The 21524-nt window shown below is 33.2% G+C and overlaps 1 protein-coding gene across 4 annotated transcripts in view; it reads right to left on the minus strand.

Moving 5' to 3' along the window:
- SLC36A4 (solute carrier family 36 member 4) overlaps window positions 1-21524 on the minus strand; it is a 60116-nt gene that overhangs the window by 23912 nt on the left and 14680 nt on the right. For all 4 annotated transcript variants that reach the window (XM_074216441.1, XM_074216442.1, XM_074216443.1 and 1 more), the window contains 5 exons: window positions 20908-21031; window positions 13861-13951; window positions 11496-11584; window positions 10121-10216; window positions 6028-6112 (listed from right to left, as the gene is read on the minus strand). In XM_074216441.1, the coding sequence (XP_074072542.1) occupies window positions 6028-6112; window positions 10121-10216; window positions 11496-11584; window positions 13861-13951; window positions 20908-21031 (485 nt within the window). The remainder of the gene's footprint in view (window positions 1-6027; window positions 6113-10120; window positions 10217-11495; window positions 11585-13860; window positions 13952-20907; window positions 21032-21524) is intronic.

Here is a 21524-nt window from a genome sequence, read left to right on the forward strand (position 1 = left end):
TAGAAACTGGAAGGGACCTTGGAGATCATTAAGTCTTTACGCTATCACTGTACAATTGAAAAAAATAAATTATCTATAAAAATTAAGAGACTTGTTTTAAATAACAAAGCTATTCACCAAGTTTTTGGAGAGCTTTCCATTACACTTTGATGTCTCAAATGACTAGGATAGGAGCCTAAAGAGGAAGTTTAACAGCAGATCTTTCACAAATTTATTTTCATGTACTGGGCTATGTAGAGCTATATATATCAAAATTATATTGTTTAGTGATATACATCATATATATATACACATATATATATATGAAATATATACAATGCACCATGTCATCCATAATATATACCCACATGTATCTATATCTATGTGTCTACAAATATCATATATATATATATATATATATATATATATATATATATATATATATTTTTATTCTAAGGTAAAACATTAAATGAACAAACAATACACACACAAACATATACATACCTCACACCCAATTTATGTAACCAACCTCTGACTGTAGAGGGCACCAAAGATACAAATGGTTAACTAAATCTGATCTAGATATGTAACAGTATATATGTGTGTGTGTGTGTGTGTGTGATGTCCGTGTATGTGGGGGGGGGAGAAAGGGAGATCTATACACACACATATGTGTGTGTGTGTGTGTGTGTGTATATATATATATATATATATATGTATATGTTTGTATAATATATGATGGGATATATTATCACCACATTTTTACCCAAACATAAAAAAACATAATGAACATTATTAGAAAATGAAGCCATTGAATTAAATTATTCTACCTTGATTTTCTAATTATTAAATCCAAGTTGTGATGCTTTTTTACAATAATTCAAGGGTTTCATGTCTATGCTCTTTGGTGAAGACAACCACATAATTAAAAACAAAGTAAAACTTTACCCACCTATATTTTTCTGTAGTTGCCTATCTATGGTGGAAAAAAGGTTTTGAATAAGAAAAACTTCCTTGGAGCCATGAGAAGTGTGTGTGTGTGTGTGTGTGTGTGTGTGTGTGTGTCTGTACACATATAAATATACAATATCTGTGATACAACATTGTTGTCCCTACCAGAATAAATGCTTAATAAATGTTTTTCATAGTAAAATACTATGCATTCAATTTTCTACAGAATACTGATCATGATAAATAAAACCATTTAAAATCATTAGGGTTTGGTCAACAATTTCACTTCATTTATTCAATCACTGAAACATTTATTAAGCACCTACAATATGCATTGCACTGTATGAGGCACTCAGGAAATACAAAATTAAATAAGGCTAAGGCCTTACAAGCCCTTGAGTTTACAATCTAGGAGGGAAGACATAATATATACACACAGAATAATGCAAAGAAGAATATAGAAAGTGCAAAAAATATACAATTAGGTTACTACGAATTCAGTAGGACTTAATGACAGAGCCTTGGGCTGAACTGTAAAAAATAGGTTGGAGTTTAATGAACACAGATTAGGAGAGGAAAGGGAATATTTTCAGGTACAGTCAATGATGATAATAGAGGTATGTAGATGAGAAGGCAAAAAAGATTTCAAAAAAAAGTGTTTCTGAATCATTACCTATGATGTAAGGGAGAATAGGTAAAACAGGTAAAAATGAGATAGGGAAGGTGCTAATAGTTCTAAATTCTCATAAGCTTTTCTACAGGGAGAAAAATTTTTGATTTTTTTCTCATGTTCTCTGCTTAGTTGAATCTATTTACCATTACTTAATTTTTTCCAATTTTGATGGTATATTATACTCTGTCCCATGATGTTTTGGAAGTACTTATACTTCTCTATATACTGAAGAAATCCTTCTATAAAGCCCCTTTCTTATGATACATGGAAATAGTTGAATTTTTTAAAAAATTATTCTGAAAGTCATTCAATTTTGTAATTAGTCCTACAGTTTATAAATAACATATCTTGTATGACATTTTTCATTACATTAAATCTACAAGTTTTATATTTCTATATATGTGAAATGGGGAAAAAATCCCACTAGGAAGAACAGCTCTATTAATTAGGTCATCTTTGTAGCTCTATTCTGACACAGTTGTTTGTTAGATGTTCAAGCCTTTATTATAAGCATCATCAATATGCAAATATTCAAGCTGTGGTCTTGACAGAAATAAGATCTATGAATTGAATACTTGTAGAAATGAAACAATTTTAATGGAGATAAGTAAATTTAGTTCAGATAAATTAACACAATTAGATATTTGATTAAGGTATTACATTACATTCAGAATTAGAGGGGACCTCAGAGGCCATTTAGTATAGCCCGTACAAGAATTTCTTCTTTGTTCTAACCAAGTGGTCACCCAGCTTTCCCAGGCAGAGAAAATTCACTACTTCCTAGGGTATTCAGACCCTTCCAATTTGGGAAGACAATTTTTTTTCTTTTGATTTTGCAAGGCAATGGTGTAACTTGCCCAAGATCACAATCTGGATTTGAACACAGGTCCTACCGACTCCAGGCCTGGTGCTCTATCCACTGAGCCACCTAGCTGCCCTGAAAATGGTAACTGTTAAAAAGTTTCTTCCTTACCTCACACTTAAATTGCCTCTTAGGAACTTCCACTTAATTCTGCTCTACAGAGAACAAACAAGTCTAATCTTTCTTCTACATGACAACTCTTCCAATACTTGAACAAAGCTATAACCATTCCCCAAGCTCTCAAGTTTACTTCTCTAGATTAAATCTTCTAGTTTATTTGACCATTCCACCTATAACATAAACATGAGTTCTTCACTATCCTGGCTGACCCCTACTGGATGTTTTCTAGCTAATAAATTTTCCTATGATGTGGCACCCTGAAATGCTAACAGGACTCAAGATATGGTCTGTTTATGGAAACAGAAATATCATCTCCCTTGTCTGAAGATCATAATAGGGTTTTTTTTTTGCCCAACTTAACCTCTGGTCCTCTCTGATCATATCCCTGATCCCACAACTACTCTTCCTTCCAAAACTATGTTGTATTCATTTTGTATATATTCTGTATGAACTTATACATTTAATGTCTTCCTCTCTTTGAGGCTAGCTGTTTCCTTTAGGCTTCAAATGCCTGGCTCTTAGCCCACAGCCTGGGGTACAGCAGCACTTAAGACCTGTTGATTAGGGATTCATATTGAACTTTAAGTCTACTAAAAACCCCATATCTTTTTCAGAAAATTTCAATCTAACAAAATTCTATCCTCCCATCTTGTGTTTGTATAAACGATTTTTAAAACAGTTCAGACTTTGTCAGGACTTTATGTTATATATGTTATTTTAATAGATTCAGTTCAGTGTTCTGCCATGGGATCCTGATTCTGCCATTCCAATGTAGGAACTGAGCTTCCTGGTTTTGTGCTATTTGCTTATTTGATGAGCCTAACAGCTTTACCTTGATCCAAGTCATTGATTAAAAATATAGCATGGCATGAGGCCAAGGCCAGATATCTAAGGTGTTCTTGCCTCTGAGACCTTCCTCTGAGGTGACATCTTAATGCCACCCTTGGGTCTAGTTGTTTAATTAGCTGAGAATCCACCTGACTGTACCAACATTAACCAGCTCACAATTTTCCATCTTGACCCCAAGAAAAGCACTCTGCTAAGTTACAGGGTTTTTTTTATTTCTTAAACACTCTGCTAAGATATAGATAAATCATATAGACAGTATTTTCTTAATGGCTTAATATCAATATATTAAGGATCTGGGAATCTGTCTGAGGGACCTACCACTACCAACACTGATCACAAGTCAAACACTTAATAGAGAACTGAAATTGGATAAGTGAATTTTTGTTTTAATTGGATTATCTTGTAAATTTAATTTAAACCTAACTCTTTTGAACTCCAAACTCAGCTCTCTACCTGTAGTGCCACAATGTTTCATTCCATTTAGTCACACTGTCAATAAAGCTAGGTATAGTTTGACTTGACAAACTCAGGCTGCCATGTTCTGGTCACTCCTTTTCTACATGTTCTTAACCATATCTTTAAATATATGCTTTAGAATTTTGCCAAATCAAGATCAAAGCTGTACATATTGAAGATCCCACTTTTTTTCTTTTTGTAAAGTTTCACTAAACCTGTGAAATCTGCATTCCCAAATCTAAGAAGTCTGAGAGAAAGGATTTCCTTTCCTGCAGCTTTATCCTCAATTTTAAGATGAATTTGGTCTCTTCCCTCCAAGTTCTACTTCCTTCTGATCTCCTTTTGGTCAAAATTAGTACAAAAAGACCTGGGTCTCCTGTTGCTTCCCAAGAAAAACCAATATATTACTAGCTGCTCTGTCTTAGGCACAATGAGAACTCCAGTAGATATCTGTATAATAAAATTCCCCTCATCTTTAATACAGAATGTTTTGCCTTGCCAAGCCTATGACTTATTAAATTGCTATTTTTTGTTCTTCTTACTCAGGTCTGTGTACCAATAGCACTTCCATTTTTTCCTCTATTGTTTTTTATCCAAATGGGGATTGCTTTAATAAATCAGTTACTTTTTCTTTCCTCCTAAACCATTATCACTTTAGTCTTTATTTATGACATATAAAGACTTTTGGGAGACTTTTATATGTGTATAGACATCCATCTGTCCGTCTGTCCATCCATCCATCCATCCATCCATCCATACAGACATACATTCTATAGGAAGGAAAAAGAAGCACTTTGGAAGTAAGTTCAGTAGTTTAAGTATAGCAAAGTCAGGTCAAAGAAAATCTTTTGGTGAAGGACAGACCTGGGTGAAGATTCATGGTCAAAGACAGGTACAGCAAGTCTAAAATCCACAACTATAACAAAAAGCTTATACAAGTGAAATAAGACGGGGGAGAACAAAACTCATTCAATAAAATGTAACTCAGTAACATTCAGACATAATTCTATGTACTAAAGGAAAAAGGACATAACTAATAAGAAAAACCATGGCCTGAATGACCAAGAGCAAAATAACTCACATAATCAACATCTCTGGGCCTCAGTTTCCTCATATGTAAAATATGAATGTTAGACTAGATGACCTCAAAAGTCCATTGCAGTTTGAAAATTCTAAACTAGTGATGTTTATATATAGAGATGTTAGGGTTTCTATTAAAATCTAACATATAATGTTAAAATATAACATAAAACCTTATATAAGATAGATCCTTTCATAAACACATTGATGCTTATGCTTTACATTATCAATATCCAAAAGGTGGGAAACCATGTATTATTCTATATAGTACTTGCTACTGCACCATGCATATGTCAATCAACATTTATTAAACAACTAATATGTAATTAAAGTTTATAACTGATAATGATGACAATGATAATAAAAAAGAGAAGGAAAAAGATAATAATAATAATAATAATAATAATAATAAAGACTACCTACCAGTTACAAAGGAATGTGGTTTGGCATATTTTTGGGTAGAGCTCCAACTTCAGTGCTTGGCATGTTTGCCCAAATAGGCAGTCAGTCTCTACCAAGGCTGAAGACCCCTTAGAGTAACCTGAAACAATATCCCAACATAAAGGAGAACTACCGAAAACTGCCACACTTGATGGGGATAGTACCTATTTATATTCAACAATCCTTCAGATCTATTGATTCTACTTCTTTACTTTCCCTTTTTCAAGCAAAGTCTAGTAATATTCTATTCCGGTATGTTCCCTCAAAGAAATGTGCTCCCAAAATCTTTTGATATGGGGCTCTGAGGACTAGATAACCTCTGAGGTCTCTTCCAGTTCTAAGTTTATGATGCTATGAGAAGAATCGATTTTGTTTTGATCTGACAAAAGAGAAGAGTCAATACTGATAAGGCAGGAGAGTTAATTGACGGTTTATATTCAGAAAGTGGGAGACTAACTTGCAGAAGTGAAACCTAAGGGAAAGCAATGAAGTAGCACTCTCCATGAAATAAAAACACTTCCACACACTAAAATGGAATTCCTACAGAAGAAAAAATAATAGTAAAATAACAATAACTGAGGAAAACTGCCTCAATAATAGGAAGAAAAACACTCACTTGCTTCACATTCTCAGCTAAGAAGACAATGTAAGCACTACAGAATCCCAGCTGTGTTATCACTAGAAAAATGTCCACGATATTCCTGAAAATAGACAACATATAAATTTAAGGTCATCTCCTTAAATGACAATTTTTAAATCCCTTTATAAACCATGCTAATAAACTTGAAATATATGATTTTTAAATATCACTAGTCCATCTCTCCACAACTCCACCCTATACCCCTGATTTACAAAAGTGCTGGGCATTGTTTAACATTTTTAAACCAAAAAAAAAAAGATGCTAAGAAGAATAATATTAAATATCTAAATTATATTTTTCATTTAATGACTCTACCATAATTTTTATTAAATACTCTCAAGAGCCTCCAAAAATAAATAATTATACATTTTAAAGTAGCCAAGGAATAAATTATGATGATACAAGTTACACACACACATACACACACCACACACACACACACACACACACACACACACACACACACGAATATCTATATGAAGATAAGATGGTAATATAAAGTTCCTAGGACACTCTATCTTTAAAATTCATTATTTCTAACTTGTAAGTCAGAGTGACACTCTCCTAGTTAGTCTATTCTTTAAAATACAATAAAACATGAACTATAAGTGTTAATTCAGATATTGAGGTTTCATCAATCAGAACATCTGGTTTCAGTTTATATAATGTAAGTCTGATAGTATAAAGTCTTATCAGATTTTGGCATCTCCCAGGACTGCTGCACGGTTCTAGTATAAATTATTGTATTATGCCCAGGGTTACATAATTAGACAGATATTTATAGAGCATATACTGTGACTTCTTATTTAGATACAAAGTTTATGTATATAAGGATTTAGTGTGCTCCTGTTCAATAGGAAAATAGAATATACCACAAATAGCCATAATATAAAAGAAAAAACAAGGTATAGAAGAAAAATATAAAAAGTCTGAGAGGGAAAAAGGTCATTTCTGACTAAGGAGCAACAAAGAAAGCTTCCTGAATTTGGAATTTGATTTGTATTTTTAAAAGGTTGGTTAAGGAACTGAGGACAGGAGCTATAAATCGAAGAACAAAAATTGATTCTACTACACACCTAATGATGCAACCTTTATTTAAAACCCTTGAGTGCACTGTCTCCTAAGTCAGCTGGTCCCATTTCTAGATATCTCTAATTATTAGAAATTATTTACTCATAATCAGTAAAAATCTACCTCTCTCTAAGTTCTAATTCTATCTCCTGGAGTAAAGAAGAACAAGTGACCCCCTCCTTTACATAATAGCTTTTCAAATACTTGAAAATAGTTATCATAGCCCCAGCAATTTTTCAGGCTTTAAGTTTTCTCCACGCCAAGTTCTATCAACCAAATCCTCAGAGAGTATAATCTTATGGCCCTTCATTACTCTGGTCACTCTCTACAGGATGTTCTATAGCTTTTTATGTCCATCCTAAAACATGGTATGCAAAACAACTTCTATATTCTAAACCCTATAGTAATGCAGTCAAAGTAAACATGAGGCAGCTTGGTAAACCCAGAATTTTTTAGCTGTCATAATGATTTTGCAATTAACTAACTAAAAGCCTGGATCTTTTTGAAGTAAACTGATACCTAATCTTTTCTCTCTTGTACTTATGAAAATTAATTTTTTAAATATATTTATATAAAATGACTTTTGGAAATGTAAGAGTTTATTTCTATTAAATTCCATCTTATTAGGTTTAGGTTCAAAACTACTATGATCTTTTGGAATCTCACTTGTCAAAGTTTTAATTATCCCAGTTAGTTTTGTGACATTATTATTCATAAAAATAAATCTATCTTCTATGCCTTTATCCAAATCACTGATAAAAATGTTCAGCAAAGTAGGGCTACATTCAGATCCCTGGAACATTCCACTAGAGACCTCTTTCCAAAGTTGACATTAAACCATAATCATTTTATTTCATGTCCACTTACAAATATACCTTAATCTGGTACTGTTAAGTTCTCAGTCACACAAGAACAGCATGTAAGTGATTTTGTCAAATGACTTGCTAAAATCTAGGGAAATTTATATATATATATCACTATATATATATATAAATTTCCCTAGATTTTAGCAAGTCATTATAGAGCATATACTGTATATATATATATATGCATATATATATACACATTATTCCCCTATCTAAAAAAAAATCCTGCTAATTTGATATGAACTGATTTCATGAAGTCATGTTAACTCTTTGAGACTACCATATTCCTTCCCCAGATATTTACTAACCATCCTTTTAATAATATTTTCCAGAAATTTACAAGAACACGGATCAAGTTCTTTACAAGAACAAGTTCACTGGGCTATAACCTGAAGAGTATTCTCTTTTTCATGTATTGAAAATAAGAACACTGATTTTCTTCATTCCTGAAGCAGTTTTCCTGTTTTCAACAGTCTTTCAAAGACAACTGATGCTAGTTCTATGGGATGTAGTTTGTCTCAGTCTGGCATCTTGAACTCTTAGGTTTACAAGTTGGTGCTCTCTTACTATCTTCCTTACTTATCTCTAGTATAAATTTGCCAAAGTCAATTTTATTTTGTTATTTCCAATCCAAAAATGATTTTTTCTTAGCAGAGAAATCAGGACTGAAAAGTTCTGCCTTCTTTTACTTGTCTGCTATTATTACTTTATCTACCCTCAGTAGACTTTCTCTTTCCTCAATTTCCTCCTTAACCCCAAGAAAACTCTTTTATGTTGTACTTACTAGCAGTTGTCAAACTTCAGTTAATTCTGAGTTTCAAACTGCTAACACCATTTTTACAGGACTGTACCACCCTGTTATATTTATCTTTCAATATTTATACTTAAATCTATCTTTTACATATGTTTTAGTTTTATTTATTTGTTTTTTTGTTTTTCCAACTACACACAATGGCTGTTTTTACGAATAATTTTTGCAAGGTTTTGAGTTTTATATTTTTCTCCCCCATCCCCTTCACAGAAAGTAATCTAAGCTCTACTTTTATAACCATGCTAAACATAGATCCATATTGATTGTGTACATCTTTTTTTTTTTTTTTTTTTTTTTTTTTTAGTTTTTGCAAGGCAAATGGGGTTAAGTGGCTTGCCCAAGGCCACACAGCTAGGTAATTATTAAGTGTCTGAGACCGGATTTGAATACATATTTTTAAAAAAAAAAATCATCTAACTCCCCATTTCCTTTTCAATCACATTGTTTTTCTTTGTACCTTCAGATTTTCATTTTTGATAATTTCCCACTCCTTCTGAGCTGTCTTGTCTTGAAAAATTTTAAGCCACAGGATCCTCCTAATGTTTCCTATGAACTCACTAATCTTTCTCCCAAATATGGTATACTTTTAAGGAAATATCTTGCTTTCTTCCACTCTTTTGAAAATTAAAGCATAGAGTGCTCACTTCAATCTAAGTTTCCCATCATTTGGACCTTTAGTAATCACTTTCTCTTTACTGGTTAGAATCAGGTCTAGAATAGCAGTTTCTCTTTATTGATCCTTCTACATTTTGAATGGAAATTATCATTTAGACAAGCCAGGAAATTATTAGCTTCTGAGAGTGAATGAAAGAAAAAACAGAAAATACACCAATAGATGTCCATGTAATTAAAGTCCCCCTAATTACTGTGTGATAGGATTATGATTTGTTATCTGAAATCACATTTTTTTCCTGTCTAGTAGTTCTGCAGATGGTTTGATGACAATAGCATATCTATTTCTGCCTTCCTCAGTCTTCACTGTAATGTTCTCCACCATAGCTTCACTCTCTTATTTCCTGAATTTTCTCAGATTCTTCATATCGTATAATGTTACTATACAACTATTGTTATTTATCCTTTGTTCTCGAAAAGGACCATTGGATTTAAGTAAGGGAAGCTGTGCAAAATCATCGCCTCACTTTCTCCTCCTGAGTCATCTAGATCCATTGGCCATACATGAATCAAGATGATTGGAGTCAGCCCTGGATGCAGAGAGGCCCTTCACCTTTTTAAGCTAAGGTTTTTCCCAGGTCTCAATTTGACTGAAGTAATACTTGTCTGCATACTTCCAGATAAAATGGGATATTAATAAAATACTCACCCTCCCAAAGAAGACTTTTTTTGGATGCAATTCCAAGGACTTGCTTCCATAGCAAAACAAACAGTGTCACTATAACCTAATGAAGATTTTTTAAACCTAAAAGTGATAAAAAAAAAAACAAAAAAGAAACATTTAGACATCTATAAGTTCTTATTACTACTTGTTAAGCCTTAAAATAAAATGATTTTGAGAAGAAGCTGATGTGATTTCATTGCTGTAGAGAACTCAAGAAGAGGAGACAGTCTTTAATAATGTATAGCTATAACTGTTTTGTAACTGATATTTTTGAGGATAAAATCACTTATGAGGTATTTTCCTAACTCTGAATCCAGCTCTCAACCACTGCTCTGCTGCTTCTCTGAACGTGAACTGTTATTAGCATGCCCATTCAAGAAAAATAAATAAGCTTAGGGCAAATTCTGAAAACATCACTTTTCCCTTATGGCATGTGTGATAGTTAATATGCAGTGAATATTTTTATATTCATTGATATAAATGTTAAAGTTATACCCCTATCAAAGCAAAGTTGATAATAATTCCTTTTTTATGCTTCACATATTAGATATTTCAAATTTCTGAAATTAACAGCAATTACTATATACAAAATTCAAATCAATCTTACTGGGTATTCTTTAATACCTTCCATATGGAAGCTCAATTTACAAAATTAATTTCAATACTACCTTCTAAGGTAGGCAAATAAACTATAATCACAATATTATTACTCTTTTTTTGTTTAGAGGAAGAAAATCAGTCTTAGTATCTGAAGTCATTTTAAGTGACTTGCTCAAAGTCATACATATATGAAATAGTGGAGCTGGAAGTAGAGTTCAGATCTTTTAAGGAATAGTTGAATAATATTTTGATAAACTACAGATTAGGCATTTTACACTTATGAGAAAAGGGTGAAAAGTGAAAAATCACATTTACAAAAGCACATTATATTTTTAAAAATTTTACTTTGCTGCTTATTTTGCTGCTTCCAATCCCACCAAAATAGAGCACTTTCCTGACCTTAGAGAACTAATATAAATGGCAGTTATCATTATTGTTGTTATTATTGTTAGTATCATTATCTTTATTATTACAGTAATGGCCATAAGAACTTATGGGTCACAAGAATAGAACTACAGAGAAATGAAGCTCACTGAACCAGAACTGCAAGTAGTATTGTTCAATTCAGGCTTTCCAACTTTTTTTAGTTCGTGGGTCTCATATTAATTCTCTTAGGAGAATATGTCTAAAATATGGTAAATTGAATGACAAGAAATGAATAACAAATACAAAAATCTGCTTTGTTAATTAAAAAGACACCCTGAAAATTCTGAAGTTCTTAAACTAACATGTGAATTATATTGAGCAACTTCACATTTACCTCTGACAGAGAAAGTGACTGCAACGTACCAACATGCGCATACAGTGAACAGATATAATTCCTATAAACACAAGACTGATTGGTCCAAGCTGTAAAAAAAAGAGATCAAAACATAATTTCTGAATACTGAAACTTTAAATAAAAGTTGCCTTGTACACAATGAGAAAACTATTTTAATAAATATTTGTTCAATTAAATGATTAACTAGATTATTAAATGAAAGACATAAAAATTTTTTTGGTTGATATTTAAGGGTCATCACCCATTAGCTTCACAGGCTATAATGTATCTAGAAAAGGAATGACAAATGATGTAAGCTAAAAAGTACATTCTATTCTAAACCAAATGAAAAGTCAAAGAACATCACAGATTCCTACCTAAGGAACCACAATATGGTAGGATCAACTCATGCTAATTATCTCAAAAGGCCTGAATATGTGTCAAATTGGTATAAAAGACAATGCCAAAGCAACTAAAACAGCATTTCTCTATCTCTACTCTAGCTCTTCTAACAGACACGACTAAAAAAAAATCTGACTAAAGAGTTTTATCATAGATAATCTAATAATTGAAAAAAGCAGTTTTTTAAAAACTAGTCAAAGTAGCATCACAATTTCATATTATATAATCAAAAGAATGAAAGTTTCTCTAGATTAGAAAAGGTCAATCAATCAGACAAATCACTTGTATGATGAAATCATATTTTCAAACAATCAAAAAACAAAAGCCAAATATTATTCTACTATTTCATAGGTAATTTTCCCAAAGTATCCTTAAAATAAAAAATATAAAGTTCAGCTACACTGCTAAATTACAGAGAATTACAACCAAAAATTTCTTCAATAAGAAACATTTTTCACTTTTTTCTCTTTAACAATAAAACCTCATGTTTATAATTTACAAAATATATAGTTTACAGTGCAAATAATCTGCACTGTAATCTTTTTTTTTAGCCTTTGGATACTCCATTCTCTTTACTATTGTGTAGTTATTGTTATTCTTTTTTCAGTCAAGTCTGTCTCTTCATGACCTTTTGAGAGATCTTCTTAAAGATAACAGACTGGTTGTTTCCTTCTCCTACCCATTTTACAACATGGTAACTAAGCCAATCAGAGTTAAGTGACTTACCCAGATTCACAGAGCTAGTAAGTATCTGAGACTAGGTTTGAAGTCAGAATGAGGAGTCTTCCTGCTTCCAGGTCCAGTACTCTACCCACTGTGCTACCTAGCTCTCCTATTATTATTGTACCCTTTTCTTTTTCCTTGAAAAAAGGTAAATGATTCAGTTGAGACTCTTGGGATATATACAATATATTATATTAAGGCTATCTGTGAAGTTAGCAGATATTATTTGAGGAAGAATAAACCACTATCTCATCACGTTATAGCCCATGGACAGAATTAAGGCCTTTCCTGACATGTCCACTCTGCCTCAAGTACAAGGCTTTTCCTTTTCCTTTTTTTCCTTTTTTCTTTTTAAGGTTTTTACTAGGCAATGGGATTAAGAGGCTTGCCCAAGGTCACACAGAGCTAGGTAATTATTGTGTCTGAGGCTGAATTTGAACTCAGGTACTCCTGACTCCAGGGCCGGTGCTCTATCCACTATGCCACCTAGCCACCCCAAGGCTTTTCCTTTTATGGTTCCAATTCCATTAACCGAAATCATGAGCAGTCACAAATTTCACACAAAAAAAGTAATAGCTAATCATAATCTGAAATTTCTCAGGCCCAAGTCACCATTCATATTACAGGATCAGAATCATAATTTCAGTTAATTTGTTTCTTAGTAAAATTACTATTATCAGCCCAAAATCTAATGAAATGGTCACATCCCTTTTATATGCCACAGTTGACAAAAGTCTGATTGTATACATTTTCTTATAATATTTGCCCTCATAATCTGACTAGTTCCAATGTTAGTAACACAAGCAAGGTGTATGTCTACCTTGTCAGTTGTAGATCAATACTGATTTCCAAAAATGATAGGTAGACTGTTCAATTTTATGAAACCCTAAAGAAAATTGTGTTACAAATATACCTTAAAAAGTTATCACTATTTTAAACATTTTTCAGTATTAACTTCAGTTAAATTCAACAATTATGGTCTGTTTTATGTGAGGTATGCTAGTAACATAAGTAAACATTCAAAAACATAGAAACATTGATTTTCACAGCTTGTTTATATGTTATTTATAGTTTCCATAATTTTAGTGAAATACAATATTGTATCAAAACCTTTTTTAGGTGGTCTAAATTCATTTGACCAAAATATCTAATATTACTAAACTGTATATTATTTTCTATAATTTTTTGTCTATGATTTAAATCAATGTATCTCAACTTGCTACTACAAAAAAGGTCTTACCACAATGCCAGCATTTTTAATTGCCAATGGGAGCCCTAGAAGCCCAGTTCCAATATTTCCTTTAAGTAGGTGCATAAGGGTTTGCAAAAATCTGAAAAATGAAAATTATGAGTTTTAAATATGCAAAATTTTAAAAAGCTGATAAATCATAGAATTTTTTTTTTGCAAAGGAAGGAGGAAGAAGCAATTGAGGTTAAATGACTTGCCCAGGGTCACAGAGCTACTAAGCGTCTGAGATTCCTGTTGAACTCAGATTCTTCTATGAGACCAGTAATCTATCCTCTGTGCCATCTAGCTGCACTCCCCAGCTGCATCGCCCTTTTTGAGGTACGTTGGAAATTTCCATAATCCAGATGTCAACATTTTCATGTTTCAATTAAATATTATTAAAGTGATCAATAAAATCCATATTTAAGGATCTAGCATTTGTAATAGTACTTTAAAGATCTGCAAACATTTACATATGTAATCTCATTTAATTTTTACTCTGTAAAGTGTGTGCTATTATTATACCCATTTTACAAATATAGAAATTGAGTATAAAAAATGTTAATGCTTTACTAAGAGTCAAAGATAAGGAAGTTGATATAAATTCAGATTTTCTTACTTCAAATCTTGCTTTATTACCTATCTTCCAAACATCATATTTCTAATATTAAAATCAGTAAGCCTTGTCCCTACACATTCCTTTATTTCAATGGGAGACAGGAATAACCCTAAGTAACATTTGTAAGAAAAGTAAAAAGTCTACTATAAAACTAAAGGAACAGTTATCTTTTTTGTATAAGCTAGCTTAAGAAAGTTTAAAAAATACAAAAAAATAGCTTGTACAACATAAACCTAACAATAATACTGCTAATTCAAATTGTGAGTCTTAAAAATATAACCACTAGGAAACTGGCGAAATGAAAAGAATTGCCCCTTGACTCTAGTCTTGCATCTGAAATTTGTCCTTTATTACTATGGCATTAGCAACTTTTAAACAAATTTGCTTATCTCACATAATATTCCAACTATTTCCAAATGTTTTGCTTTAGTTTTTTTTAAATCACGCTATTTTTAAACTGATATTATTTCCTTATGGCATACTACTGTGAGAGATTTATTGTATATGTGTAAGATATCTATAAAACGAATAAAGAGTACTTTGATTTGCAGAGACTTTAAAGAAGCTTATGGTTAGGTTATGCATTTTAACTAAATTACAAATACTTGAAATATAATCCTCTTAGAGAATTTCAACAAAAAAATAGCCAAATAGAAAAGTAGAAAGACTAGATGCAACAGAAATAATATTAATTTGAGAGGATTTTTCACTGCGTGGAATTGTCCAGAGACCATTTCAAAGAAAAGTTTCCAATCAAATAACCAATATGTATCAAGGCCTGTGGATAAAAAGACAAGAATGAAAAAAAATCCCTTTTATAATCCATTTGGACTCATAGATTAAAAATTAAAGGAATCTCAGAGGCCATAGGATCTGATCCCGTCATTGTGCAGATAAAGAAACAGGTCCAGGGAAATTAAATGGCATACGCTACACATCATACAGGAAGTAAGAATCAGAAACATGATTTGAACCCAAGTCTTCTGTTTCCAGCATGCTCCTTCCACAGTACCTCACTTGTTCTTAAGGAAATTATACTTTCAATCAGAGGAGATATTATGTTAGTCCGTCAATAAACCTCTACTATATGTCAGACATTAATACAAAGAAAAGCAAAAGAAAAATCCCTGTTCCTAAAGTACTCGTGGTCTATTTAGGGAGACAATATGCACACAATTAGGTATAAACAAGATAGGATAAAGTAGACAGGATAAAGTAGAGTCAACAGAGCAAAGGCACTGGAATTAAGAGGGACAGGGAAAGGCTTCTTGTTGAAGGTGGGATTGTATCTGGAACTCAAAAGAAGTCAGGAAAACCAAGAGATTTCCAGAAATGGGGGGAAAGCATGTGAAAATGCCTAGAGTTAGAAGATGGAATGTCTTGTTTGAGAATCAGCAAGCAGGCAAGTCACTAGATTTCAGAGTAGATGGAGAGGTTGAAGGGGTAAGAAGACTGAAAAGATGAAAGAAGGTAAGTTATGAAGGGCATTAAAAGCTATACAAAGGATTTCATGTTGATCCTAGAAGCAAAAGGGAGCCAATGGAGCTAAGGCGTGGGGGGCAAAACATGGAGAGAACTGTGCTTTAGGAAGATGATACTTCAATGACCACAGGGACTTGAATGGAAAAAGGGGTAATAACCACCAGCAGGGCTATTGCAATGGTACAGGTATAAGGGTCTGTGGTAGCAGTATGAAAGGTGAGAAGGAGGTGTATGGACAATAGATGCTGGGAAGATAAAAACTGACAAGCCTTAGCAACTGACTGTATATGAAGGATGAGAAAAATTGAGGAGTCAAGGATGACACCTAGGTTGCAAGACTAAGTAAATGAGAAGTTAGTGGTATCTTTCAGAGGAATAGGTTTATTTAGAGGAGATGAACTCAAGAGTGCAGAGTAAGGCATTTATTTTATATGATCATGAAGAAATTTGCTTTGCTTGACTGCATGCACACACGCGTGCACACACACACACCCCACAGGACTTTTGTTTTTCTACTTTTTCAATGGAGGAGGTGGGGAATGGAGGAGAGAATTCAGAACTGAAAATAAATTAATATTGAACTTCAAAAAAGCAGCAATAGGGAAGTTAGGAAGAGGAAGGAAGATAATGAGTTCATTTTGGACATGATGAGTTTAATATGTTTACTAATAATTCAGTTTGGGATATCCAGTAAGCAGCTGGAAATAAGAGAATTCAAGTTATCAGAGAAGTTAAGGCTAGATAAAAAGATCTGAGAATCATCAGCACAGAGAGATAACTGAATTCACAGGATTCATAAGGGCTGATGAGATCACCAAATAGAATAATGGTAGAGGTTAAGAGAAAAGGGTTCAGGACAGAGCTCTAGGGATATATAGGGATAGTGGCCATTACCTTAGAGAAAGATCTAGCAAAGGAGACTGAGAAGAAGTCAGATAGGTAGGAGAAAAACCAAATCAAGGAAAAGAGTAGTATCACAAAAATTTAGAGAGAATAAGAATATCAATAGTGACAAAAGATGCAGAGAGGTAAAGAAGTGTGAGGATTGAGAAAAGGCCATAAATTTGAAAATTAACAGATCATTAATAACTTTGGAGAAAGCAGTTTTGATTGGAAGGTAAGAAGATCTATAAAGGTAAGAAGAGAAAGGGAGGCACATATTGTAGCTAGCCTTCTCAAAGTGTTTAACTACAAAAGGGAAAAGAGATAAGGGAAGATAATTGGTGGCAATGTATTGTCAGGTTAGGGTTTTTTTAAGGATGGGGATGGGGTGGAAAATGAGCATATTTGTAACCAGTAGAAATTGAAGACAATAAGGGAGGGAGTGGGGATATTAGAAGAAACAATATACAAGAAAAGACAGGGTGGAATGAGATCACTTGTCCATAGAGAAGGGATGAAGACTGAAGTAATTAGCAGAAGGTACCTTGGAGATGAGAAATGACATGAGTTGAGGAGGAGAGAAGAAAAAGCAGTTGGTGAATGGTCTCCATTTGTTACATGAAATATTTGGCAAGGTTTTCAATTATGAAAGTATAGAACAAACAACTATAAACTCAATTAGTTAAATACAAGGTAACTCTAGTAGGGGAAAAGGAGAATCAAAAAGGACTTCTAGAGCTAAATGTTGTAGGAAGATAGGAATTATATGAGGCAAAAGTGATAACAGTGTGCATTCTAGGCAAGGGTACAGCTGGTTCTGTTGTTGTTTGTCCTCTGTGCTCAAAGAGGGCCAAAATGGCATCACAATGGTGGGCTCAATGTTTGGTGTGTCCAGCTGTGAGTGGTCATATACCTGCAGAGGATCAAAAGCACCACTGGTCAGATCAAACAGTTGTAAGAACATTTGGGATGGAGATCTCTCTAAATTTGGACATCTTGAGTTCTTCTGAGCTACTTTTGTTCTCCTTTGCTCATGAGCACAGTACATTCTTTGATGCTAGCATGCCACACTCTTCTGACAGTGTCTCCCATATCTCACAATTGATTCTAAAGTTCTTTAGAGAGACCTTGAGAGTGTCTTTGTATTGCTTCTTCTACCTGCCATGTGAATACCTACTTTATAGATGTTCTCCATAAAATAGTTTTGTAGGTAAATGTATGTTTGGCATTCAAACCATGTGACCAGGGCAGCAGTTGACTTCTAGAGTTCAAATGCTTGGCATTTTAGCTCAAGAAAGGATTGCAGTGTCCAATACCTCATCTTGCTAGGCAATCTTCAGAATTTTTCCTAACACAATTCAAATTAAATTTTCTGGCATGGCACTGATTTGTTCAGACTTCATAGGCAAACAACAGCAAAATTAGGCAGCAAATACTCTGTCAACAATTCCTCAGCCCTTTCCAAAACCACATTGGCTTCTGGATAGATGAACATCTTCCAGGTGAAGAATCAACCAATTAAAGAGAACTCTAGCAAGAATCTTGCTGGCAATGACTAAGGAAAAAGAATCAAAAAAGGAAACAAGTACTGACATTTTTTCTTAAGAGTCTGGGTAAGAAAGGTAATAGATTTAGAATGCTAGCCAGTAGAAAGGAAGATAGTATCTACTAAAGGCATTTTGTTTTGTTTTGTTTTGGAATTCAGGGAAATTTGTAAATGTTTAAGGAAGCAGGGAAAAAACAGGATAGAATAAGATAGAGTGCTTTGAAAAAGGAGACAATCCTATATACAAGAAAAAAAGGGGATAGCAGAGACAGCTTTGAGAAGATGAACCACATTTTTCAGAGACTAGAGGAAAAGAATAGATAATAGTATATGATGACAAAGGCAGTTAATTAGAGAAAAGAAGGAACTCATAACTTGGGAAGAGTTAGGTGGGACCTTGGATAGAGTGCTGTGCCTGGAGTCAAGAAGACTCATTTTCCTGAGTTTAAATCTGGTCTCAGACTCTTACTAGTCATATAACCCCAGGCAAGTAGCTTATCCCTATTTAAAAATGAGCTGTAGAAAATGTGCATACCCTTTGATCCAGCAATACCACTACTAGGTCTATATCCTGAAGAGATTATGAAAAAGGGCAAAAACAATACTTGTATGAAAATATTTATAGCAGCCCTGTTTGTGGTGACAAAGAATTGGAAATTAAGTGAATGTCCTTCAATTGGGGAAATGGTTTAACAAACTGGGGTATATGTAGGTCATGGAACACTATTGTTCTATTAGAAACCAGGAGGGATGGGAATTCAGGGAAGCCTGGAAGGATTTGCATGAACTGATGCTGAGTGAGATGAGCAGAACCAGAAAAACATTGTATACCCCAACAGCAACATGGGGGTGATAATCAATCTTGATGGACTTGCTCATTCCATCAGTGCAACAACCAGGGACAATTTTTGGCTGTCTACAACGGAGAATACCATCTTATCCAGAGAAAGAATTATGAACTTTGAACAAAGACCAAAGACTATTACCTTCAAATGAGAAAAAAACCGTTATCTTATTATGTAATTTTACTATATCATACTTTATTTTTCTCTGTCATCACATTCAACTGAAATCAATGTATACCATGGAAACAATATAAAGACTAGCAGAATGCCTTTTGTGGGGGAGGGGGGAGGGAAGCAAGAATGGGGGAAAAATTGTAAAACTCAAAATAAATAAAATCTTTCTTTAAAAAAATGGAAGGAAATAGCAAACCACTCCAGTAACTTTGTACAGGACTAAATAACAACAAAAATTTCTCAAGAAAGGGTAGGAGAAATGAGAAGTATGGGAGGTTCAAGAAGAAGAGACATTAGGAATAGCTTTGTAGGGGAGGATACAGGAAACAGTTTAAGAGGAGAAAAAGAATAGTCTTGTTTTTATAAGGATTCTGGTCAGATTGAATTACAAAAATCTGTAGGGTACCCAGTAGAACACAGATAGGTATCAGTCAAGTTCAGGATATGACAGTCCCTATGAGTGGCTGAAGAGGAGTGAAGTAATTAATGGGAACTAAGGAAACTAAAGAAGTGGATGCTAGGGGGTTTGAGGAAGCAATCAGTATGAATACCAAGATTCCCTAGGAGTAGAGGAAGACCACAAATCAAGTGCTAAACTCCTTAAAAAAGGGGTGTGGGGGAAGGGAATGCTATTTGAGAATGACAAGGGGTCTGGATTACACAGCAATCACCATAATCTGTATTTAGTGAAAGACAGAGGGAGAATTTGCTATGTGATAGAGGCAAAAAGATAATCTGGAAATGGCAATGGCAAAGGCTCTTCCATTTATCTCTCCAGGACCAGTGTAATGTGAGGATTAAGAAAAACATATATAGGGAGGTCAGGAAAAGAGTTTATTTCCTTAACCAAGAAAGGGCAAAAATTACCAAGTATAAGGAAAATCACAGAAATTAAAACTTTTTTAGCAACGATTTTTAAAAAATAATTGTACAGTTTAATTAATTTCTAACCAAAAAAGTAAGGAAAAAAGACCGGGTCAGTAACTTAAATTGTGATGTATAAAGAACTGAAAAATTAAAAGAAATGGGGGACTCATGAAATAGAGTGCAAAAAGCTATCCAAAAAACATATAAATACCAATTACACATATATAAAGACAACAATTAAACTGAAACAAAACTACTGTGGGTCAACTACAATAGACTCAGTACAAACTTGTTAAAGCTAAAGCATATCTTTTCTCCTAACAAATGGTAAATTACAACTAAGATTGCATAAAATCAAATATCCTTTTTATGCTATTTTGTTAAAATATTTTCAGGAAATATGCTGTTTTGATTATTTTTGTATGCTTCATAGGTTTATCTGATGTGACAAAACCAAATTTATCAATAAAAATGGTAAAAAGTTAACTTTAGGATATTTCAATCACCTCCCTAAAATAAATATAATTGCTATTGCTTACACAATCATTAATTTACATTTAAAGAATTCTTCAAGTCAATTTAAAAGTATATAAAGAAAAAAACAAGTAAAATACCAAGAAAAATCTTTAAAATACAGTACTTACGAAATGCCATCTTGACCATCAATCTGGTAATGCTTCTGAACAGGCAATAGCTCATGTTCATGCTCCTCATCAGATGTACCATCTAAATTTTGTTCATCTATCAAAGGTTTCATTACTTCCATATCTATGAAACAAAACCAAAGTATTTTAGCAAGAGAATGAACATTTATAAGTGTGGTATGAACATTAGGAAACCTGAATTATAATTCTACTTGAGTAGAATTTACCAAATTGAATTTAGTAATTTATCAAATTGAATAGGTCAAATAAAACTTAAAAATAAAACAACTGGAAATCAGTTTATTCAAGTTTAAAGACAAATCCTTCCTTTTTTGGTAACAAATATTATGCCTACAAAATAGAAAGTGACATGTATCATCATATAAGGAACACACTCTGGAATAGAATGGGGGTTATTTGTTGTGATGAGTTCATTGGTCTAAAAGTAATCAAAATATGTGTAAAATGTGTGTAAGAATGAGTTTGGGTAAATCAAGTCACCCATTCCACTTATAGATCAACTAACCAATCAATCAAAAATTAATGTTCACAGGAAGAGCATTCAGATATGCTAAAGAAAGTTGGTCATGCCTTGTGAATGATTTAAGAATTTGAAC

This window comes from Macrotis lagotis, chromosome 1 (assembly GCF_037893015.1).
Source record: "Macrotis lagotis isolate mMagLag1 chromosome 1, bilby.v1.9.chrom.fasta, whole genome shotgun sequence".
NCBI lineage: Eukaryota > Metazoa > Chordata > Mammalia > Peramelemorphia > Peramelidae > Macrotis > Macrotis lagotis.